Below are 26,041 nucleotides of genomic sequence, written 5' to 3' on the forward strand. Positions count from 1 at the left end.
CCCCCAACCGCTCTGACACCCCCCAACTGCCCCAACACCCCCAACCACTCTGACATTCCTCAACCGCCCTGACACCTCAACCACCCCGACATCCCCCGACTGTCCCCATCCCCCAACCACTCTGACACCCCCCAACTGCCCCGACATCCCCAACCACTCTGACATTCCTCAACTTCCCCAACACCCCCCAACTGCTCTGACACCCCCCCACCTACATGTCCCGACACACAACTGCCCCGACATCCCCACCCAACTGCCCCCACACCCACCCGCCCAGGCACCCAACTGCCCTGACACCCAACTGCCCCGACACCTGAAACCCAACTGCCTCAACACCCCCCTGCCCTGACACCCCCCACCCCCCTGTCCTGACACCCAACTGCCCTGACACCCCCACTCAACTGCCCCAACATCCCCCAACCAACAGCCCCAAAACCTCCCACCCATCTGTCCTGACACCCCACTGCCCTGACACCTCCCACCCACTTGTAGTCTTAGGCTCTGATCCTGACAATGCTTATGAACATGCTTAACTTTAAGCATATGAGTATTCCTATTGAATTCAAACATACTTTGTGGAATCAGAGCTTTGGACTGGAAGCTGCTTGGGGCAGAGACAGTGTCTTAATATGTGCTTAATTACAGTGCCCAGTACAATTGGACACTATCTAATACAAATAAAAAATAACACATATTTATATGTAACCATAGTATTAGCCATATATCAAAGTTCTAGTTTACATAGAACAGTCAGTTAATGTTAAGAACACCATTTAAATTAAATAAAAATGTGTGGAACTTCTCTGCTAGTAGGAGGAATAAAGGATAATGTCATCTTTTCCTAGGAAAGCTGCCTTGACTATGAAGAGTTTTGGACTTAGTTTGTTTCATTCTCTTTTTAACAGGAGATGCTAAGCAGAAGTAAATCCAGTATTTCAGAGCAGAAACTTGTAAACTATATGACCTATCTGACTGACATATTGGAAGAATTGACTGGTCTGGAGCACCTTAAGACTATCTGGTTTAGGTGTTCTACTTCTTGTTGCTGTTAATTCCATTTATAATGCTGCTTGCATTTCATATCGTTCTGTTTGGTATTCTCTACCTTTCCAGTCTTCTTCTTCATGTTTACAAGAGAAAGAATCTCCTAAAGGGAGATTATTCCAGTAAGTTATGGGACAATGGCAGGCAAATGGTGATATGTCTTTGGGACTTGTATGGAAAGTTATGGCATGGTAAGCAAGATTTTTTTTCTTTAAACATGAATCCAAGCCCTCTTATATAAAGTGAGGGCACTAAAGAAAACCCTTGTCTCCAAACAAATACTAGCTGGGTAATTCCTACCCCACTTTGCCATGCTGGCTGCTCCTTTAACTATTCCAGAGCAAGTTCGCTGGCAGGTTCAGTGTGACAAGGTCTTTTTTATGATAAAAAAAAAATCCTGTGTCAATGCCCTGTCATTCACTCAGACATGTGTGTTCCAGACTGATGCTTAAGCCTTTCAATATTATGAACACTTACTGCTATATTTGAACTGAAATCACTTTCCATGAGAAACTAAATATTACAGAATTGAGAAGGGGAATTTAACAGTCCTAGGGCTAATATGGTATCCCTCCAGTACTATCTTTTACAGATTGTGCCCTATTGCATTAGCTTACTATTTCGAAGGACACCGATTCTTCGGTGGTCTGGTGGTATCTAGCTTTGCAGCTGTATGCCTTCCACGTACAGGTATGGACATCTCGGTGAGATGGCTTTTGGGGAGTAGAACACCAGCCATCCAAGTTGGGAGGTATGTAATAGGCGGCACACTTTGGACCCCAAAGAAAGGTGCTCTTGGACCTGATTCACCACACCAAACTCCCAGTTTCTGTAAAAAGCAAGGCAATATCCCCCTAGATCTCTTTGCCCTCCCGCCCTGAATGGCTAACCTTCCCCCCATCCCCTGATCTTGTTCATGATTCCCAAAACCCCAGGTCTCTCAGGCAGGATCTGTTCTGGTCATAGGGCCATATTCATGTTTCCTATTCTTCCCAACTTCACTGAATCATAAAGGCTACAGCCCATTGAGCAAATGCCTTTATAATAGCTATTGTGAAGCGAAGACAGTTTGCTGTAGAGGTTTATTTCCCTCTTACACAGTTCCTTCTGTAACAACATCACCTTATAATCAACTTTAACTTGATATCAGTGACATGGCAAATGAGAAGTTAATCTTTGGTGCAGTTTCCTTTATAACTTCCTGCTGGTATCTAGTAAGGAACTTACGTTAAATCACAACATGACTGGTAGAAAACTAATTGCACTTTGTGTACTTCACAGGTTATGAGCTTCATGGTGTGGAAAACATCCCAGAAGGACCAGGACTGATTGTTTATTACCATGGTGCCACACCTATAGACTATTTGTACTTTCTGGCTAGATTATGTAACCAGAAGGGCAGACTCTGCCACTCAGTAGCTGATCACTTCACCTTTAAAATACCAGGTAAAGCACTTTCATTATACTGGGCAGGTGAAGGGATGGGAGGAGAGTTAGAAATATTTTAAATTCAAAAATACTTGGTGAAATTCATACATTAATACTAGAGATACATACATTAGTACAGGCACTTTCAGGTTGCTTTCCAGTGTGTACTACAAAAAACAGTGTAATTTCAAATGTTTGAGGAAATCTGAGATCTCCTGAAGTTCATAACAGCTATTGGTTCACAGATTTCCAAAAACTTTGCATGTGGCATTAAGATAAAGAAGGGGCAGTGTTCTTTCTTCTGTTAAGTATCCCACTTAATATTTTTGGTATAATTAAGGCTGTTGTAAGTGAAAAGAATGCACTATTAAACTAGTTTTATTATTGACTTTCAAAGTTGTAACTAATACATAAATAGGGCCCTACTAATTCATGGCTGTGAAAAACACGTCACGGCCCATGAAATCTGGTCTTTTGTGTACTTTTACCCTATACTATATAGATTTCAAAGAGGAGACAGCATTTCTCAAACTGGGGGTCCCAACCCAAAAGTGGGTCTGGAGGGGGCATCATAAGGTTAATGTAGATGAGGCTGCCCAGCTATGAAGGCAGCAGCTCAGAAATAAGGGTGGCATGGTATGATATTGCCACCTTTACTTCTATGCTGCCTTCAGAGCTGGGCAGCCAGAGAGTGGAAGCTGCTGGCTGAGGGCCCAGCTCTGAAGGCAGCAGTGCAGAAGTACGGGTGGCAATACCATGCTGTGCCATCCTTACGTTTATGCTGCTGCTGGTGGCGGCACTGCCTTCAGAGCTGTGCTCCCAGCCAGCAGCTGCCACTTTCCAGCCACCCACCTCTGAAGGCAGCACCACCATCAGCAGCAGTACAGAAGTAAGGGTAGCAATAGTCAATCCCTCTACAATAGACTTGTGACCTCCCACAACCCCCTTCTGTGTCAGGACCCCTACTGTTATAACACCCTGAAATTTCAAATTTAAATATTGGAAATCATGAAATTTATTATTTTTAAAGTCTTATGACCATGAAATTAACCAAAGTGGACCGTAAAATTGGTAAGGCCCTATATGTAAACTATTCTAATAAATAAACTTTCTGTATCGGCATGATAAAATGTTATATTTTACTTATGTAGGAATGTGTCATATGTTTCAACATTCCTCCTCTTAAGACATCTGTCCTCCAAGTGTACATATTAACTGTTCTGTTTCTATTCTGTTCACTAGAGTTTTTTATACTGCACTTATCACTGTAGTATCTGAGTGCCTTCTAGTAGTGCATTAAGCCACGTGACTACATATGTTACATGTTGTTTGTTCTCTCATCATCTCCCCAGAAGGAGAAATGTGTGCAGCGGAGTATCTTGTTTTGGTAGGGTGTGACTTTTTAGAAGGCAAAGTCAAAGAAATGCACCTGGCACCTGAATTGATGATGTTTATGATGGTCCTTAGTTCCTGGGGGAGTTCATTCCAAATTCTCAAACTCCCCCCAGAGAAAGTTTTGTCTCCTGCATAGACAAGTTTTACTCTTATTGTTGAGAGTTCCATTGTGCCAGAGTGCAGTCATCAGCCATGCAGGGCCGGCTTTAGGAAGTGCAGGGCCCAATTCGAACATTTTCGGCGGGACCCTGGCAGGGATGATTTAAAAAAAAAAGTGGAAAGAAAAGCCTTTCATTTCTTTCATGTATTATTTACTTTCCATAACTATATAAATAATAAAATTATAAATTATGTACATTGCATCATATATGCTGTTGATTGATTATTAATGACTGCTGTTTCACATGTGTCGGTCCCAGCTGCTCCCTGCCAACCTCATTGAAGCAGGTGTGCAGGGTTACTGTCCTGGAACTGCAGGGCAGCAGTGGACATGGGGCTGGCTGGAGGCAGGGCAAGGGGTGCGGGGCTGGTTGGAGACAGGGAGTGTGTAGGGCGGGCTGGCTTCAAGCAGGGCCGCGGGGGGATGCAGCAGGGGTTGGCAGGGCTAGAGACAGAGGCAGAGACTGGCTGGCTTCAGGCAGCAGGGGTTGGCTGGAGACAGGGCAGGGTGTGCAGGGCTGGTGCGGGCAGCAGTGTGTGTGGAGCTGGCTGGCTTTGGGCAGGGCCACGGGTGTGTGGCAGGCAGGGCCACGGGTGTGTGGCAGGCAGGGCCGGTGCAACCATTTAGGTGAACTAGGCGGTTGCCTAGGGTGCCGAGATTTGGGGGTGCCAAAAAGAACCCCCAAATTTTTTTTTAAATGGTTGACCAGCCGCTGCTGCTGGGACAGAGAGGGAGTCTGAGCTGCCGGCGGTAGCCGGCAGCCCAGGGTGTCCCCCGGGTCAGGGCGCCGTCACGGCAGCCAGCAGCCCAGAGGGTCCCCCTCAGGGCGCCGCCATGGCAGCCGGCAGCCCAGGGGATCCCTTGGCCCAGGGAAACCCCGGGCTGCAGGCTGCCGCGGAGGCGCCCTGACCCTGGGTCAGGGCGCCGCCGTGGCAGCCGGCAGCCCAGGGTATCCCCCGGGTCAGGGCACCGCCGCAGCAGCCGGCAGCCCAGGGGATCCCCCGGGGCAGAGCGCCACCGCGGCAGCCGGCAGCCCAGGGAATCCCCTGGCCCAGGGAAACCCTGGGCTGCCGGCTGCCGCGGAGGCGCACTGACCCTGGGTCAGGGTGCTGCCGCGGCAGCCAGCAGCCCAGGGTATCCCCCGGGTCAGGGCACCAGCGCGGCAGCCGGCAGCCCAGGGGGTCCCCCGGGTCAGCGCGCCGCCGCAGCAGCCCGGAGCCCAGGGGGTCCCCCAAGTCAGTGCACTGCCGCGGCAGCCCGGAGCCCAGGGTTTCCCTGGGCCAGGGGATCCCCTGGGCTGCCGGCTGCTGCGGTGGTGCGCTGACCCGGGGGATCCCCTGGGCTCTATCCCATTTAAGTTTGTATATCACTTGGCAATTATTATTATGAATATTATTACTTATGTATTCTGTGTCCAAAAATGTTCTAGCCTCTCTGCAGACAAATAAAAGAGACTCACTAGCCCAAAGAGCCTGTCATCTAAATTAAAAATGACACCAAGTGATAGTGACAAACAATGGGAGCAAAATAATTAAATGGGAAGAGGAGGATACAAAAATCAGGTGACATAGTTGTTAGGTTCACATCATGTTCTGCAAAATCTGTACAGTTTTTTATATTCCCTTTCCTGTTTGTATCTAAACTGTTCCCGCATTTTCTAAACTTGAAGTGATTTTCTGTTTCATTACTAAACAGGTCCCTTACAAACAATCCATACACCCTTGTGTGTTGTTTTAAACTATTGCATGTGTTAAAACCTACTAAGCCCCCACTTCTTAGCTTAAGAGCTCATTTACACATATTTCCTATTTTACTTCATCACCAACCACCCTTAGCCCAGATCCCCAACCCAGGTGACTGTAAGCCTCTCATCCTCTGATATCTCCACATCTCTTCCATCCCCAGCAATCATGTCCTTATTTCAGTAAGTAAGTATTTTCATTGCCCAGAAATGAGAAGTTTACAAAAGTTACTCTTGTTATCAGAGGCCTTGATCCACCTTTATAGAATCATAGACTATCAGGGTTGGAAGGGACCTCAGGAAGTCATCTGGTCCAACCCCCGCTCAAAGCAGAACCAATCCCCAGACCTTGAAGTCAGTGGAAAAATTCCCACTGATTTCAATGGGTTTTAGATCAGGCCCAGAGGCTCCAAGAGCCACTTCTTCCTCTTCCTTCACAGAAGCCCTTCAACATCATATTGCCTCCTGTTCCAGCATTCAGCTCAGGCTCTCTGTTAAATAATAAAGAACTTCTGGGGCTATTACCTCAAAAAAGCAGAAAGTTTGTTACTCCTGTTTTATTGTCCCATTTGAAATAATTCTTTAAAATGTAGGTTTCTCTTGTGTAAGGTAACAAGTGACTCAGGATCACCATCTAGCCACAACATGCACGATGCTGAGAAATAAGTAGGCGTGGTGGTTGTTTGCTGACAGGTAAAGCCCTGATTTGATACTAAATACTGGAACAGACACGAACTATTAATATCTCTAGAGCTCCCAGGCCTCTCCCATTGATGGCCTCCTCTTTTGAATCAAGCAAATGGGATTTGCATGTGAATTCTTACAATGTAACATTCAAGGATTAGCTGGACAGCTCGGAGCACCTTGGAGTTGTACCTTCTGTGAACTTTAATCTTTTATCATTCTTTCTAGCAGAGCAGCACAATAGTGGGATCCTAGGTTGTACTAGCCAGATGTTTTCCTTACTAACTTGGAATGTTGCTCTCCTATTATTTTGTCAGATGCTTGAATTGCACCTATCACAAGTGAGGTAAAGTAGAACAAGGCAAAACATCTTAACAGATACCTCCTGCATAAGTGATTGCAGGATAGGGGTCTATTTCTTTAAAACAAACCTGGACCACAGTGCCTCTGAGAAACTTGACAACCGCTAATATGGAACAACTTTTTGATCCTATCCAGAGCAGTTGCTGTTACACCAGTAGGATAAGATCTGCCTACATCTGTGCTTTTGTTTAGTGTAATGGTTGCAACATAAACCTAACAAGGCTTGAATACTCAGGCTTAAGCTTGAAAGTCATCTTGATCTCTTAATCAATATTTACGTCAAACAGTTGATGAAATTCAAATAGTTAATTATAGTAAGTGACATGCATTCTCTATCCTTTACTTTTAATAGTGAACAAGAAAAAGGACTGATAGGAATAAAATTTCATTTTTTTTCATTTACAGTTGATGCAGCATCATGGCAGATTAAAAAAAAAAGGTCTGGGGCACAATTTCGTGACCGTGTATTGTGTATAATGTATGTGATTTTTTTTTGGGGGGGGGCGCAAGATGGAAGTTTCGCCTAGGGCTCAAAATATCCTTGCACCGGCCCTGGTGGCAGGAGTTGACTAGAGACACAGCAGGGGATTTGACAGGGACTAGCTGTGGGCACAGGGTGCAGAGCTGGCTGCAGGCAGGGGGAGCGGGGCTGGTGTGGGCAAGGCAGAGAGTGCAGCAGAGGCAGCTGGAGCCCCAGCCCTTTAAATAGCCCCCAAGCTCCCTGCTATCCCAGGGCTTTGGAGGCTATTTAAAGGGCCCAGGGCTCCCCAGCTTCTACCCTGCCCTGGACCTTTTGAATAGCCTCGGGAGTCCTGGGGAATGGATGGGGGTGGTGGGGCTCTGGCGGCTCTTTAAAGGACCGGGGTGGCAGAGGCAGGCAGCTGGAGCCCTGACCCTTTAAATAGCCCCCGGAGCCCCTCACTACCCCAGGGCTCTGGAGGCTATTTAAAGGCCCGGAGCTCCAGCTGGGAGAGCAGGGTCTCGGGGCTTGCCGCGCTCTGGCCGGAGCTCCAGCCAGGAGAGTGGGACCTCGGGGCTTGCCGCGCTCCGGCCAGAGCTCCAGCTGGGAAAGCAGGACTTGCCGCGCTCCGGCCGGGGCTCCAGCTGGGAGAGTGGGGCTTGCCGCGCTCCCGCCTGCGCTTCGCTCAAGGGAGTGGGACCACGGAAGACCCCTGAGCAGATCGCAGCCAGGGACCCGGGGTAAGTTTAAAAAAAAATGTCTAAGGTGCGGGGCCCTCTTAGGCACGGGGCCCGATTCCTGGGAATCGGGCAAATTGGCCTAAATCCAGCCCTGCAGCCATGGTCTTCATTCCAGAACTTTAGATGTTTTTTCATATATCCTGGGCCCAGGTCATGGAGTTCTTTGAAGATCAGGACTGATTCAATATTCTGTTGGAAGTCAGTATAGAGAGTGGAGGACAGATCTGATATCTTCCCGGTAGCCTGTGTTGCTGAAGAGATACACTGTGGCATTCTGTACTAGCTGTAGTTTGCTAAATGGTGAAGGTTTCATGCCTGAGTCTTCACAGAATCGTAGAACTGTATGGCTGGAAGGGACCTTGAGAGATCATCAAGCCCAGCACCCTGTGCTAAGGCAGGACCAAGTTAGCCTAGAGTGACCATCCTGGACAGGTGTTTGTCTAAACTGTTCTTAAAAACATCCAGTAATGGGGATTCCAAATCTCCCTAGGAAGCCTATTCCAAAACTTAATGACCCCTATTGTTAGAATTTTTTCCTAATATCTAACTTAAATCTCCTTTGCTGCAGATAATTCATTACATCTTGTCTTACCTTGAGCGGACATGTAGAACAGTTGATCACTGTCCTATTTGCAATAGTCCTTAACATATTTGAAGACTATTGCCAGGTCTCCTCCTCAGTCTTCTTTTCTTAAGTCTAAACATGCCCAGTCTTTTTAACCTTCCTCATAGATCAGGTTTTCTTAGCCTTTTATCATTTTTGTTGCTCTCCTCTGGACTCATTCTAATTTATCCATATTTTTCCTAACGTGTGGCATCCAGAACTGGACACAGTTATCCAGCTGAGGCCTCATCAATGCCAAGTAGTGTGGGCCAGTTACCTCCCATTTCTTACATATGAAACTCCTGTTAATACTCCCCAGAATGATATTAGCCTTTTTCACAGCTGCATCACATTGTTCATTCTTATTCAGTTTGTGATGCAGTATAAGCCTAGATCCTTTTCAGCAGTCTGTCAAACCACCAGTAATACAGTAGGGATAAATTTACCTGGCAGATTTTATGTATGTCAGCACTTTTTCAGGAACAGGTATATTTCAAGATTTCTTGAATTGTATCTTTCAACTAATGTTCTAAAAGACATCAACTTGCACTGATCAGGGCTGCTCACTACCTAATTCCTCTGGTAGTATTCCATCCATCTTAGCTGTTTTATTCATTGTAGGACAAAGGCCTCTCTTGACAGTAATTTTGTCCATTGTACTATAGTATACCGTACAACTGAAACAACATGTGAGGGGGCATGTGGGGGTCACATGCCCTCACAGATTGCTCAGTCACATGGTGCAGCCAGGCCTCCTACCTGCGGGGCAGCTGAATCAGTGAGCTGAGAGCTGTGCCAGGCGGGGAGAAGCAGAGCTGGAGGAACAGTCTGGGAGCTGCAGGAAGGGGCTGCTGCTTTCCAGGAGGGGTCAGGCCTCTCTGCTGTTTTATACCATATAGGTTCTTATATTGACCTCACCACCATAGTATCTAAGCGCCTTCCAGTAGTGCATGAAGTGGAATGACTAACATCGCTTGTAGTTTGTCACATGTTTAGTCTCTCACACTCTTCTCAGGGGGAGAATTTTGTGTACAGTGTAGCATTCTGTTGCAGTAGGGGGTTTTCTTTCTTTCTTTCTTTCTTTCTTTCTTTCTTTCTTTCTTTCTTTCTTTCCACAGTGCTATGTTGTTTATGCTAGAGAAAGCAAGGTGGAGGAAATTCACTTGGTGCTGAAGATGGGGAGGTCTGTGATGGTCCTTAGTTCCTATGAGAGTCCCTTCTACAGAGAAAGCCTGGTCTGCACAGATGAACTTTACCTTTAAGGTGGAACGTTTCATTGTGCTGAGGAGTAACATTGCTGACCATAGTCTTCAGCCAGGCCATTGAGCACCTTGAAGATAAGGACCGAGACCTTGAATGTGACTTGATATTCTATGGGAAGCCAGTGTAGAGAGTGGAGGATAGGTTTGACGTGATCACTGTAGCCCATGTTGCTGAGGAGATGTGCTGGAGCATTCCGTACTAGTTGAATTTCCCTAATGACTGATGGCTTCATGCCCAGGTTGTAGCCAGAATTTTTGCTATAGTTTGAAAGTGCAAATGCCTTTCCATACAATGGTGGCTGCACATGTCAGAGTGTCAGTGCCAATAATATCAGAGGATTTTGTTATGCTAGACTTGTTGCTATTGACTATAACAAAATGTCTTGTCTGATCGATATTTAAAATGTAGCTAACTTTGGTTGAATGTGAGGACTAAAGAGAGAGATTGTGTGGATTACCAATAGGTGGCTTATGCGATTTGTCTTCATTACTACCCTGGGTTTCTGGTCATCCCAGGTACTGATGTCTGGATAAGAAACATCCAGTTGACAGAACTTTCCAATTTTATATAAACAAAAATCAAACAATAACATCAAATATAAACAAATCAAATTAAGATTGGTCCATTGATACTAACTTGATTAATCTAATTATCAGGTTAATTACTGCCAAATACAATAATTCCTTATCCGCTTTATCTAATAATTTGGGAAGGTGGCAGATCTCTTTTAGCTATCAGCCCCAAAATAACAGGGTACGGTGAATCTCAAGGCCTATTGATATTACAATAAAAAAGCTATGTTAAAAGAACATAAAGGTTGAAAAATCAAGCAGTCAAAATTTAGGAAATGTCAGAATTAAGATTGTTTGTGCAACATTACTTTGTTCTCCTTGTGCGTACGCATTATGATACAGTCTCTAATTACACTGCTCTACAGCCAAAATGCTTCTGAAAAAAATGTAGTCCAACTTTACTAATTCTGGGTCACTGAGAACGAAAATGATGTTTAAAATTGTTGATTGGCTCTAGTTTTCAAGATATGCTATTGGGTCAGGATATACAACCCTTCACTTGGGAATGGCGGAGGATAAGTGAGTTATAAAGGGAAGGAACCTCAATTTAAACCAGAAATGACTAAAATACATCTTTGACTGGATCTATGAATAAATCTATGACTGGGTTTGGACAGTACTTACTTTTTAGGCAAAACAATGAATGATGCAATCTGAAGCTGATATTGCGTCATACATGATATGAATTGCATCATGTTATTCCTAGAAGTCATGGATGATGCAATCATAACAAAGCTTACATCACTCTGCTGAACAAATTGCCCTATATCAGCTCTAGAAATCATACAGTGTTGTGCTCTCTTATTTGTCAGTGTTTGATTTTGCAAAGGGACACATTTCTGTTTAGCCAAAGTGAGCAGAGATGCCTTGTACTTGTGTGAACAGCGCAGATAACTTCTGCTATGTTTGTGATGAAGTGACTTTTGCATCACAAAAGCGCAGTATAAGCACTATGGTTAAGAAAGCCTATCACCTTTATTTTGGCTGCAAAATTGGAGATCAGGACAAGAGGTGGGCCCCACACATATGCTGCAACATTTGTGCAACAAATCTTTGCCAGTGGTTGAACAGGAAAAGGAAATCTATGCCTTTTGCAGTGCCAATGATTTGGAGAGAGCCAACAGATCATACCAGCAATTGTTACTTCTGCATGGTGCATCCAGTTGGGAAAGGTGTGTCAAAGAAGAAAAAGTGGACTGTGCATTATCCAAACATTCCATCAGCTATACGCCCAGTACCCCACGAAGAAGGACTGCCGGTTCCTGATGCACCAGAATCATTCTCACTTGAGTCAGATGAGGAAGAGAAAGAGGATGAAACTTCTGGTCCTGAACCATCAATGTCACAGGACCCACATTTTCTCCCATCCTCCTTCTCTGAACTACACCTCATAACACAAGGTGAACTGAATGACCTTGTCAGGGATTTGGAACTACCCAAGAGTAAGGCAGAGCTGTTGGGCTCCAGACTACAGCAGTGGAATCTCCTGGCAGGCTATCAGGGCAAATGGAGCCCATCAATGCTTGCAGACTATTGCTGGACAGTGACAAGAGATGCTCCATTTAATGAATACAAGAGACAAGCCAAGAAGCGCCGAGTAGACACTGAATAGGACTAAACTATGTACATAATTTTTTTTGCCTTTTGTTTCATAATAAATTTTATTTATATAACCCTTTTGCTGATTTTTAAAGTGTTACATAAACAGGACAGGTGAAATATTATCATGTAAAGCAACCATAAACACATGAAAAGACCTAGGTTTACAATTTATGATTAAAACTCTACTATCTACACCATATACATAGACATAAAATGTAAAAACTTAAATATCTTAGAAACAGTAGCCAATCAGTTGTTTTAATTGTCATATTTGAATTCAGCACATCAAAATACATAATAAATATCACATTTTATCTCTGAAGCAGATGACTTCTCAAAAATTGTAGATCAGTGTTACATGATCATATACTATTTTTCCACAAGACCTCTGCTTTATTCAGTGCACAAGATAGACTATGCTTTGAAAATGCATTAGAGTTGTGTAGGCTGTTGGTTGTAAGACCCTGGCCCTATTTGTTGCAGATGTTGGAAGGTGTGTTGTGAAAAAGGCAGAGCGTTGCATAAAGAGAAGGTATGGTCTCATGGTTAAGGCAGCTGAATACCACTCTGGAGAATTAGAGTCTATCCCTGCCTCTGCCACAGAGTTCCTATGTGATTCTGAGCAAGTCATTTAAACTAAACTTTTCATAGGGAGTCACTAATTGTGCATTTTGCATTTTCTCGGTGTCCACCTGGAGAGCCTAGGGCTGATAGGCAAAAGTGATGAGCATTCACAGCTGCAACTGAAGTCAATGGGAGATGTACTCTGAACATATAAAGTGATATACAATGCTAAATACTCTGAAAAATCAGGCCATATCTTTTACAAATTTGGCACTTCAAATCAGTGGACACTTCGGAGCTTAATTTCTCTGAACCTTAGTTCCTCATCTGTAAAATGAGGATAATAATAGTGCCTCATCTCACAGGATTATTATGAAGATATATTCTTCAAATTCTGTGCAGCACTCAGATACTGAAGTGATGAATGCCTGTGATGGGTACACAAACCTGGGACTGGCCAAGTGAGGGTTAATGAAAAGCTCTAGGCCATACTGTTCAACCCCACCTCAATCTTCAATGAGTGGGATGGCCTAAAAGGGAGAACTATAGCTCAGGTAGTGGCATATGTGAGAGGAGAGCATCTCCCAGAGAAGAGTTTGGTTAAGAGCTGGGATTGCTCAAACAATTACTTCCTGCTGGAGCCCTCTGAGGGAAAGGTGGGCCTGATGCAGAATGATTACTTTGGCACTATTTCCAGTAACTCACCTGTGGGGGCTGCACAGGCCTATGACCTGCCAGGGGCTTCCTGAAGGAAGATAATCTTGTTGTGTGTTTGGTGGTTTTCCTTTGGATCTTTGAAAGCCCAGGAAAGAACGGATTTCTGTGGAACTCAGTCAGAGGGCTGAGTCTCCCACACCCAGACCCATGTTGTTGACCACCCAGTCATTGCTGACTAGAGGCTGGGTGTATTCAACACACTGTCATACCCCAAGGAGGCGCTATGGGAGACCAACCCCAATTGCAATGCCATGAATTTTCCAAGGGCTTTTTTTATAATGTTGTATTCAGAGCAGGGTCTGAAGAATGCATAATGAGTAAGTCATGTGGCCATTAATTGAATGATGACACAGCTAAAACAAAATACTGAATAATTACCTATCCAGTGAGTATGGTCTGTCCTGTACATGCTGAGGCAGGAGTCCTATGGAAAGAAAATAGTTTGTGGTCATGTAATTAGAGACTGTATCATAAGTATACTCATGGTGGGGGGGCAAATTAGGTTTCATAGGCATCCTTAAGTGTGGCATTTCTTTATTAGTGCTTGACTTTACAAACTTAGCATTTTTTGTATGTAACTCCCTGAGCTTTTAAAAATGCACAATTCAAAATAAATAGAAATCTCATCATGAGTCATCAAATTCTGCACAAAGGTCAACAGCATGGCTGGATCCTTCAGATCTGCAGCATAGACTTCTGCCACTTGAGCTAACAGAGTAATTGATAACAGTAGTATGTTATCATCCTTTAAGTGGACAAGCCACTAGAGGGGAATGAGACATACATTTAGCCAGGGGGTTTTAGAGATATTTACTGACAGTAAAGACATATTGAGACTCAGGAATTTGATATTTCAGTCCAGGCTTTGGTGAGGAGTGTGTTATAGTAGTAAGAGATCCTTCTACGCCTAGCCTGAAACCTTCTACTTCTGTCTCCTCCAGCCTGCCCTTTCCCCAGCCTTCTCTTCCACCTTCCAACCTGTTTCAGTTCTCCCTCTTGGCTCCCTTTCCATCCTAGCTCCCGTCTATCTCCTACCCAAATTCCTCACCACTCTGCATCTAGTCCAGCTACTTCCTTATCCTCCATGCTGCCTGAGCACCTGCAGTGTGGAGATTGAAAGTACAGGCAAGACAATACCCTTGCCTTCAGTTTCAATCCCTAGCAACACAACAATTGTCAGTAGCTGGGGTGAGCAGCTACAGGAAGAGTTCTGCTCAGCTCCAGGATGGAGAATGCTAAATAGCTCTGCAGGTGTCATAAACAGATAGTTAAGGGTTAATGCCTCTTTTACCTGTAAAGGGTTAAGAAGCTCAGTAAACCTGGCTGACATCTGACCAGAGGACCAATAAGGGGACAAGATACTTTCAGATCTTGGTGTGGGGAAGTCTTTGTTTGTGCTCTTTGTTTTTGGGGGCTGTTTGCTCCTGGGACTAAGAGGGACCAGAAGTTAACCCAGGCTCTCCAAACCTTTCTGAATCAGTCTCTCATGTTTCAAACCTGTAAGTAATAGCCAGGCAAGGTGGGTTAGTCTTATTTTTGTTTTCTCAACTTGTAAATGTTCCTTTTTGCTGAGAGGATTTTACCTCTGTTTGCTGTAACTTTGAACCTAAGGCTAAATGGGGTTCCTCTGGGCTATTGGAATCTGATTACCCTGTAAAGTATTTTCCATCCTGATTTTACAGAGATGATTTTTACCTTTCTTTCTTTAATTAAAAGCTTTCTTTTTAAGAACCTGATTGATTTTTCCTTGTTTTAAGATCCAAGAGGATTGGATCTGGACTCACCAGGAATTGGTGGGGGAAAGAAAGGGAGGATGGTTAAATTCTCCTTGTGTTAAGATCGAAGGGGTTGGATCGGTGTTCACCAGGAACTTGGTGAAAAAGCCTCTCAAAGATGCCCAGGGAGAGAAGGTTTTGGGGGGACAGGAAGTGTTCCAGATACTGAAATTTCTGGATGGTGCCAGTGTTACCAGATCTAAGCTAGTAATTAAGCTTAGAAGTGTCCATGCAGGTCCCCACATCTGTACCCTAAAGTTCAGAGTGGGAGAGGAACCTTGACAGCGGGGATGGTGCATATGCAGTCTAGTCAACACATGGCATCCTCACTTACTTTATCAGTCAGTCATGCACACAAAGGAAAATCCCTTGTTATTATGACTAAGCAATAGTTCTTTTCCAAAGACAGGTATTTAACTTATCTCTTTATATTTTGGTTCTTATTGACTATCAACAATTCAACCTGAACAAAATTCCCTAACACACAAGTCCGGGTGAAAGGTTAGACTAATGCTATCAGAAAAAAGGTCTGTCACTCTTACAAATAATGGCTTGGAGTTCAGTTTTTACATGCGGGCCTATCTGCTTCACATGATATTTAGTCACTTTTTTTTTTTTTTTTAGGTTCTTAATATAAGGTGATCTAGAGTTCCATTATAATGTAAACTGGACATATTTCTTACAGGTATTAAACTGCTTTTAGACGTTTTTGGTGTGATGCATGGTGGAAGAGAAGAATGTGTTCAAATTCTGAAGAATGGTCACTTATTGGGTGTCTCACCAGGCGGAGTTCGAGAAGCATTCTTTAGTGATGAAAACTACAACCTCTTGTGGGGTAATCGCAAAGGCTTTGCTCAGGTGGCTATAGATGCAAAAGTGGTAAGTACCATCTCCTGCATGTATATACCGACCTATTTTCTATCTTGAACATGGGATCCAAAGACTAACAAAATAGTTCAAGTATGTTTTATAAGATAATTGATTTATCTTGCCCTCAGTGTCAGAGGGTGCTTCTTCAGTTACCCCGTGAGCAGTGCTGACTAGCTTGTTTTCGTGGCCTCTCACTCAAAACCACACACACAATCCATTTCTCTTCCACCACATGAATCTTTAATCCTTGCTTTCTAAACAGTATTGGATGTAGCACAGGTATTGAACAGGAGGAGCTGTCACAAAGCTTTCATCACCCTCTGAGATTTTCACGACTGCCTGTTCCTTCCAAATATATATCCACCCAGTTACTGAGCCAGTTGTCTCATTAGCCCAGCAGTTATCACCAAGGGTCAGTAATCCCCACTAGGAATGTGTTGATTGACCCAGTCAAACCTGCAGCCTTCTCTGTGCTGCAGCACCTTCAGTGAACAGGGGACTACACCTAGCACTCAGTCATAATCAGTCACACAATCTGTACCTCTATGTTCACCCCTTTTACAAGAATATGATACATTTTGTACAAAGTATGCCTTGTGAGGCATAATTTGAAAACTCATAATTTGCTGATCATTATTGTCCTGGTAAAATATGTGTGGCAACGTTGCATGTCAAGTTATAAGACTCCTCTGTACGGTATCACTGACATTCCATGTCTGGGGAGCAGCCACAAACCAGTTCCTCAGAGACAAAAGGCTAGCCAATGCCTCAGTTGGGTGTCAATAAAATCAAATGGACCATCACCTGGTTAAGTGGCCATTCTTTGGCAGGAAAGAGGATGTGGGTGAAAATTTACATCTTGACAAAAAAACAGCTGGGGGTTCCCATCCACCCAGACTTTGTCTCCAGAACCTCAGCTGGAGATGATCCTCAAAGAGGAGAAGAACTATAAGAAGGGAGAGCAGCTGCACCAAATTATCTCTCCCTTTCTCGCTAACAATCCACAACACCTGAAGAAAAAGGAAATAGCTTTGGACTGGAAGAGGGATCCTGACTGAAAGAAATTCAGCCAGTAAAACTGCTGAAACATGTGGTGAGAGAGACCTTGGCTTTGAATTCACTTAGCTTGTTAAGTTAGGCATTGGACGCATTACACTTTTATTTTCCTGTAACCAATTCTGAGTTTTATGCCTCATTATTTGTAGTCACTTAAAATCTATCTCGTTGTAGTTAATAAATTTGTTTTATCTAAACCAGTGTGTTTGGGATAACGGGATTTGTACATGTCATTTTCTATTAATAAAATGACATACTTTATAGGAGCTTGTACTGTCAATGAAAGAGGTGGGCAGTACAAGACATACATTTCTAGGAAAGTCTGGGATTGGGAACTTTCTGGTGTTTCTCTGCAGTGTAATGCAGAGTGACTGGCTAGAGCACTCATACACTGTAACTGGGAGTAATTTACATGCTGGAGGCTGTGTATGAGCAGACCGGAAGTGGTAACTTGCACAGTAAAGCAGTGTAAAAGGAACCTGAGGGTAGAGAACTGAGGGGACACAGCTGTTCATGGTCCAGATTACACCCTGGGTAATGTCAGTGACAAATAAATTCAAACTTAGTTAACATTTTTATTTGCATAACATTAAACCTGAATAGAGATAGCAACATATTTTGAAAAATACACAACCACAACTCTGTGGCAAGTACAAAAGCAGTCTTGTCAAGCTCTGAGACTACTCTTGTGAACACAAGAGCAATTTGAATAGAGCATTTCAGTGTTTCAGTTGATCATCTCCAACCAAGTAATATATTATGTGTAAAGCAATAGTCTCATTTGTTATATATGTATGTTATATATTTATGAGAACCTATATAAAATGTCATTATCTAGTATTATCTCATACCACTATGCAGCTTTGGGAGAAAATATTTCCTGTACCAGAATACTTCTTGTACAATAAGCGTAGCAAAATTTACTTGCCCCTAAAGAAACAGCACTGAGGAGAGTGTTATTTTGTATGCTTCAAAGATCCCTATCAGCAGTCAGTAAGGAGGCTAACCAACCATAAGGCAGACAGTAGTGGATTGGGAGTAGTGATGGAGAGCTCATTTTTTTCTCCCCACCTCATGCCATCTATATCGGCTCTTCTGAAATTGCAGAATCTGTGCAAATTTCCTTTAGGACTTTTGCTTCATTTGGTTTGCCTACCTGCAAGAGTTTGCAGCCAATAATATATCCGGATTTTTTTGAGCTTGCTATTTTAGGCAAAACCACAAAAAAAAACAACAAAATCCACCAGATTATACAGGGCCGGTGCAAGGAAGTTTTGCGCCCTAGGCGAAACTTCCACCTTGCACACACACTCCTCCTCCAGCCCTGCGGTAGCTCCCTGCCCTCCCCACCCTGAGGTGCCCCTACCCCTGCGGCAGCTCTCCCCCTGCCCTGAGGCTCCCCCCTCCAGGAGCCGTGCAGCACATCCCCACCCCAGCTCACCTCTGCTCTGCATCCTCCCCGAGCACGTTACCCCACTCTAATTCTCCTCCCAGGCTTGCAGCGCCAAACAGCTGACTGGCGCTGCAAGTCTGGGAGGCAGGAGAAGTGGAGCAGCGACTGCGTGCTTCGGGAGGAACCGCTGTAAGAAAAAAATTGGGGGCACCGCTTTTTGGCACCCCCAAATCTTGACGCCCTAGGCAACCACCTAGTTCGCCTTAATGGTAGCACCAGCCCTGGGATTATGTCTCTGAAGCAGTCCCTTTGGAATGGTTCTGCACTATTTATGCAATCTGTTCCTTCTGCTTCTAAATTTTATGCTAACCACCAATGTTGTTTTAGTGTTTGTGTACTTTAGGACCCTATCCAACACCCCTTGATGTCAATGGAAAGGTTCTTATTGAGAATCTCCCCTTTTAAGTTAGATCAGGCCCATGGTACATAACTAGCTGTAGTTTTTCTAAACAAACACATGACTTCTTTCATCTACTAATAAAAATTTATCAGTTTCATTTCAATTTAGTGAGATGGTAACATTTGCTATGATCATGTGATAGATGGAATGCCTCTCTAGATCAGAGATGATGGATTTTTAAAAAATTAGACTGAAATGTTGTCCAAATCCTCACCACTTCTTTTTTCTCGTTTATTAGCCCATCATCCCTATGTTCACACAGAATCTTCGGGAAGGATACAGGACACTTGGAAAAATATGTAAGATATCACCCATATGTATCCCTTCAAGTTTAGAATGTTTTTAATATGTGCAATATATACTATATGTTAGAAAAACAGTTGTAAATCTATGGAGACTTCTGTTTTAACTCTGGTAACTGTTTTTTTTAATTGTATTAATAAGAGTGAATATCAAATATGTATGAGGTAAAGCAAGAGTAAGTAGAGGGTTTGCTTCCCCAACATTCTATGCCGTGTCTTGCTTATTTTGTCATGGCCTTGGTAAAATGCTCTTGTCACTTTGCAAACTAAGCAATCCAGGCATTCTTTGGATTAAGGGACTCAGCTAGCTTCTAATCTATCGCTCGCCTTTTACAATTTTTTTTTAAACTCACAGGGTCATTTAGGTGGCTTTATGAATATACTCGATTGCCAGTAGTTCCTCTATATGGAGGGTTCCCAGTCAAATTTCGCACATATATTGGCGATCCCATACCATATGATCCAAATGTAAGTGCTGCAGAACTAGCTGAAAAGGTAATTTGATTTTCTAAATAGTCAAATGTCGAGTATTCTATATTTAAATTGTTGCTTTTCAAGGGTAAAAGGCAAAAATAAAATGTCTGATAGTTTTTTATAAAGTAAAACTGTTTTATAGTCATGTCACATAGTGAACGATTGCCCACTAACAGATGCTAGTGACTGTAACTGGTAATCGGTGGCTGCCATTGGCTCCTGACCTCATTGTCTTAAATTGTCATAATCCTTCATAGATTTGTACGTTGTTTCAATTAGAGCTGGTAAAAAAATTATGATGGAAGTTTTGTAATAGGAAATGCTGATCCAACTAAATAAAAAACTTTTGCGGGAATGTATCAATTTCATTTAAAAAATTGACACAATTATCAAAGTAATTAATTTCGACTTGATTGTTTTGATATATATATATATATATATGAAAAACATTTTCATATGGTTGTGTTGATATTTCTGAAAAAAGTTTTCTGTACATTTTTGTTTTGCAGGAAATTTTGAAATATCTATTTTCTTCATTCCAATTGGAACAAAAGGCAATTTTGAAATGTCACAATTTCCTGTAGAATGGAAATTGTGAGTTTCAACCAGCTCTGGTTTGAATCTCAAAACCCTCCTCCCTGCTGCTCTCCCTCAATAATTTACACCAGAGGTTTCCAAACAATGATACATGGAGTACTTGCTGGTTATTTATGGAGAGCTAGCACTGGTGCTGGTTAGACTTGTTACCAGCTGCTAAACTACACTGAAAGAAGTAAACATTTCATTAAAAGCTTTCCCCATTTCTTTTCCATGGAAGCAATTAGCTTTTCACAGGGATGTTATCTGGTTGCAAAAGAGAAGGGAGGTGATTCACATAATCATTACTCAGAGTGAAAGGATTTGGGAAACCTATTCTATTCTATTCTATTCAGTGGAGTGGAAAAAGTGATGCAAAGGCAGTCAGTTTCAGGCAACTTGATTATTGTCAGCAGGTAACTGGCCTCTTTAAAGGGAGATGGGGCCAGCCTCACCTGTGCAATAATTAATTAGCAGCTTCCCACACTGAAGGGTAGAGACAAGGAAGCCAGCTGATGCTCTATTAAACACCTGAGCCTTATAAAAAGACAGAGGCATCAGTCTGGGAGCGGAACTACACAGGGCAAAAATAGGCAAAGGTTTCGTAACAACTCAGCCTATCTGACAAATCTACTATTTAAATCCTACCTCTAAACCTCATGAATACATATCAGAGCCCTTCAAAATGTGTAGCAAAGGATCAGAATCTATGGTCTCTTTTTGCCTTCAAAAATAGACAATCACACCTCTAAAAACATTTTTCAGTTGTTAATATATGGATCTACTGAATTCCAGCATCCCCAATCTTTACTATCTACCACTCAGTTTCTCCCTTAAATATTTCAGTTTTTCCTCCCAGGTAGCCTCTTCTGCATGGGGAAAAACTCCCTGATAAAATCTGATCAGCCACTACCTCATCCTTCTCCAAAATCCTCCTTAAAACTCTCCACTGCCACAATGCTTACAAAAGCCGGCATGTTAATCATAGCTAGTTAGAGTGGTAGTCGTTTTAGTCTGTATCAGCAAAAAGAAGGAGGTGCCACCAGTACTCCTCATTCTCATAGCTAGTTAGATGACAAGCTGTGACTATTACTATTCTCCTATCCTTTTCCTACACGCTTCCTGTAAAACCAATTTAAAAAAACAACCCAACAATGCACGTAACTGTAAGCAAAGATGAGTCAATTCTTCATGTTATTCATTTGGCTTTGTGCATATCCCCATCTCCTATCCTTCATGTGTTTGTCTCTTTAGATAAGAAGTCAGGGAAAGGGCTCTCTCTTTTTCTGTTTGTACAGGTCTCAGTAATGATTGGGGCCTTTGTGTACTACCATAGTATAAATATTGTTGTCTGGAAGTAAAAATTGTTAGAGCCATCGGTAGTAGTAAATAATCTGAATATATAGTATTGTATCTTCCCTTCAGATAGTCAGTAAATTCAGTACAGACCTGGTCTTCTCCCCTCCAGACCTTCCCAGCCTCCATTTACTTAATCTCTTCCTCCATTCTCTCCCTAAGTTATTTGCTTGTGTGGTCTGACAGAGTTCACATGCTTAGCTAACACTGGGCATGACCAGGACATAGGGCCAAATCCTGCACTGAGCTCCCCGAGGGCACACTCCATTGCGGGATTGGGGTTATAGTCAAATATACTGGGGGCTTTTAATAGCTAAAGATGAAATACTTTCTCATCATGAGTTTTAAAGGATATTGAGGGGGGATCCTCCCCTCCCCTCCCCTCCCCTTCCTAATAGCATTTTCCACAGATTATGTATATGTATCATTAGCAAGCATGATAGTGAGTCTATGAGCTGCAGTGTTCTTATAAAGAAGTAAAATTCTCTGTTTCTTCCGCTTAATAGGCAAAGACTGCAATCCAATCTCTAAGAGACAGGCACCAAAAAACACCAGGAAATATACTAAGAGCTCTATTGGAACGATTCGATAAACATCAGAAAGATGACTAGTGTGTTCAAATATACTGAAACATTTATGCATTTGCTAGTAAAAGAGCTTTACAATTGCATGTGTTACTGTAACTTGTGATTTCTTTTAAGAAGCATTACTGTTAATTCTTCAATAATTATTGCTGTGTCTCACCTGATGTGCTCCGGACATAAACAGTACCTTTCCAGGGTAAAAACAAACAAACAAAAAGTTTTTTTGGTGTTGATTTCCCCATATAAAGTAGATCACTTCCAGCTATACTTGGTTTCCCCCCTTTGCTAAAGGCTTGTCTACCCAGGAAAACTTTCTGGATTAGCTCCACTTGTGGATGTTCTATTCTAGAATAAAAGTCACTTTGTTCTAGAATAATTTGTGTGCCAAGTGCTAAATAAGTATGATGAGCAGAATAAAATTTAGCAAGAATGTTTGAAACAGCACTTGGTTGGCTCGTGCTCTTTTGCTCACATTTTTCCATTATTGTTGTAATGCGTTTTACTGTGATGCTGTAATTTATGTTGCAGAAAATGTTCCTTGCTCTGAATTTCTAGTTTGTAATTTATTTGTCTTTGACTTAAACTTGAAGGGTTAGAATTTAAGCAGTGAAAAGCAATTATCTTTATGCAGAAATCGCAAGAATCTTAACTATATACACTTGTCTGTTTGCAATCAAGGGAAGCCAGGTACCTATGTAATGACAGAAAATACATGAGGGCTTGGCTACACTGGAGAGTTGCAGCGCTGGTGAGGGGGTTACAGCGCTGCAACTCAGGATGTGGCCACACTTGCAAAGCACAGCCAGCGCTGCAACTCCCTGGTTGCAGCGCTGGCTGTACACCTGGTCTGCCTCGGGTGTAGCGATTCCAGCGCTGGTGATGCAGCGCCGGTCATCAAGTGTGGACACCAACAGCGCTTTTATTGGCCTATGGGGTATAAGGAGGTATCCCAGCATATCTTTTCAGCCACTCTGGTAATCGTTTCACACCCCACTGCCCTGGGCTCAGCTGACCCCCCCTTTAAATGCCCCGGGAATTTTAAAAATCCCCTTCCTGTTTGCTCAGCCAGGTGTGGAGTGCAATCAATCAATCAATCAGCGACCATGCCTCCACGCCCCAAACGAGCCCCAGCATGGAACAGTTCCGAGCTGCAGGACCTCATCAGTGTTTGGGGTGAGGAAGCTGTGCAATCACAGCTGCGCTCCGGACGGAGAAATTATGATACCTATGGGCAGATATCAAAGTCCTTGCTGCTAAGGGGTCATGAACAGGACGCGTTGCAGTGCAGGGTAAAAATAAAGGAGCTGCGCAGTGCCTATTGCAAAGCCCGTGAGGGAAATCGCCGCTCAGGAGCTGGTCCCACGACCTGCCGTTTTTACAAGGAGCTGGATGCCATACTTGGGTGTGACCCCACTGCCAATCCGAGGAGCACGATGGAGAGTTCAGAGCAGGGAGAAGTGGGGGAGGGTGTAGAGGAAGCGGAGAGTGAGGCTACTGGGGTGGAAGGAGACACCCCAGAGTCCCAGGAGGCATGCAGCCAGGAGCTCTTCTCAAGCCAGGAGGAGGCTAGCCAGTCGCAGCAGCTGGAAGCTGTTGGTGAAGAAGAAGTAGAGGAGCGTGTTCCGGGTAAGTATATTTTCTGTTTTGGGAGAGGAAAGTTGGGGTTATGGTTGCCTGCATGCATGCCTAAATGTGGAATAGCTCATTGATTTGCTCTATCTCGTCTCTGTAATCGCCCTCGGTAATCTCTTGAAAACTTGCAGCCAGAGCGTGGGCAATGTGCTTGCGCAAGTTTATAGGCAGAGCCACCGTGGTCCTTGTCCTGGTCAGGCTAACTCGTCCGAGCCAGTGCCGCAAGGGGTGGGGGGACCATTGCTGCACACAGGCAAGCTGCATAGGGACCAGGGCGGAATCCACATTGCTGTAGAAGACCCTCCCTCTCTTCTCAGGTAACACGCAGCAATGATATATCTGGCAGTAGGAAACCCTGTTGAGAATGTAGGGATACTGCTCAGTGCAGGGCGCCAGGTTCGCGGTCCCCCCCCCCCGTGCAGGTCGGCAGCTTCCCGGGCCCCCCCCTTGCAGGTCGGCAGCTTCCCGGTCCACCCCCCCCTTGCAGGTCGGCAACTTCGCAGTCCCCCCCCCCCGTTGCAGGTCGCTAGCTTCCTGTTCCCTCCTGTCCCCCGTGCAGGCCCCGAGCTCCCTCCTCTACCCAGTGCAGAGAAACCCCAGTGAGCCATCAGGCAGTTCCCCTTCCCAGGTGAAGTCGGGGCAGACACACTCACCCCATTGCTCGCCATGCCTTTGCTTCCATGGCCTCTCTGTGCTATGTTAGCTATGTGGGAATGATGCTACAAAAAGTCTACAAACTCCTTCACTGTGTGATAATAAACAATGTAGACTCTGTGTATTACATGTTTCTATCTATGTTTTTTTAAGTGACCTTGAATAATGCAGCCGGATCACCACCTGCCCGTCGTTTACAGAACTTGAGGAAAAATCCTCGAAAATCAAAAGAAGAATTGATCAAAGCAGTTATGAATCAGTACACCAGAGAAAGTAGGAAGACGCAGGAATGGAGAGAGAAAATGCATGAGTGGAGGCAAACACAAAGCAGGAGAAAGAAATTGGCTACCAGAAAAACCTCGAAGCAGTTGATAAGCCTCCTGGCTCGCCAAACTGACTCTTTCCAGTCTCTCGTAGCCATGCAGGCAGATCTGTACTGTGGTAACCCACACCCCTCCCAAAGCTCTCTTTCTTGTTCCCCAGTATTTGCACAAAACACCCATGTCCAGCAGCCTGTTTCTTACTACCCCCAGCTGCCCCCAACACCTGTACGATCACCTACCAGCCCTGATAACTACAATTCTTACCCTGTGCACTCCACCCCCATGACGCTGCAGCATATTAATCCTGAAGTGCAGCAGACATTGAACAGCAATCCGAACAGGACATATTCAAACCTCTGAATGTACATTCCACCACCCTACCCCCCTTCCCTTTTATGTACTGTATTTTGAATAAAGGATTTCATGGCTTTTACAATCGTTTTTATTATTGCAGAAAGTGGTAAATATTGTACCCCAAGGGAAAAACGAGCACAGCAAAGGCACCAAACATTACTGTTGGCTCTCAGCATCAAATTGCTCCCTTAAGGCATCCCTAATCCTTGAAGCCCTTTGCTGGGCCTCTCTAGTAGCCCTGCTCTCTGGCTGTGCAAATTCAGCCTCTAGGCGTCGAACCTCGGAGGTCCATTCCTCACTGAATCTTTTACCCTTCCCTTCACAAATATTATGGAGGGTACAGCACGCGGATATAACAGCGGAGATGCTGCTTTCCCCCAAATCTAGCTTCCCATAAAGACAATGCCAGCAGGCTTTCAAACGGCCAAAAGCACACTCCACAGTCATTCTGCACCGGCTCAGCCTGTAGTTGAACCAGTCCTTGCTCCTGTCAAGCTTCCCTGTATACGGTTTCATGAGCCATGGCATTAAGGGATAAGCGGGGTCTCCAAGGATCACAGTGGGCATTTCGACGTCCCCTACTGTGATCTTGCGGTCTGGGAAAAAAGTCCCAGCCATCAGCTTCCTGAACAGGGCACTGTTCCAAAAGATGCGTGCATCATGCACCTTTCCAGGCCATCCTGAGTAAATGTCAGTGAAACGCCCACGGTGATCCACAAGCGCTTGGAGAACCACAGAGAAATACCCCTTGCGATTAATGTACTCTGATGCCAGGTGGGGTGGTGCCAGAATAGGAATATGCGTCCCATCTATTGCCCCTCCACAGTTAGGGAAACCCATTTGTGCAAAGCCATCCACAATGTCCTGCATGTTCCCCAGAGCCACAGTTCTTCTT

General features: G+C 44.0%; 1 protein-coding gene across 1 annotated transcript; it reads left to right on the forward strand.

Moving 5' to 3' along the window:
- The first annotated feature begins 908 nt into the window (after nt 1-908).
- On the forward strand, nt 909-22,210 carry LOC115645191 (transmembrane protein 68-like). Its single transcript, XM_030549568.1, is given in 7 exon segments — nt 909-1,008; nt 1,011-1,235; nt 2,326-2,490; nt 15,798-15,991; nt 19,130-19,190; nt 19,549-19,688; nt 22,106-22,210. Coding segments are annotated over 7 exon segments (990 nt in total).
- The last annotated feature ends 3,831 nt before the right edge of the window (nt 22,211-26,041 follow it).

Source organism: Gopherus evgoodei, chromosome 2 (assembly GCF_007399415.2).
Source record: "Gopherus evgoodei ecotype Sinaloan lineage chromosome 2, rGopEvg1_v1.p, whole genome shotgun sequence".
In the NCBI taxonomy this organism is placed as follows: Eukaryota; Metazoa; Chordata; order Testudines; family Testudinidae; genus Gopherus; species Gopherus evgoodei.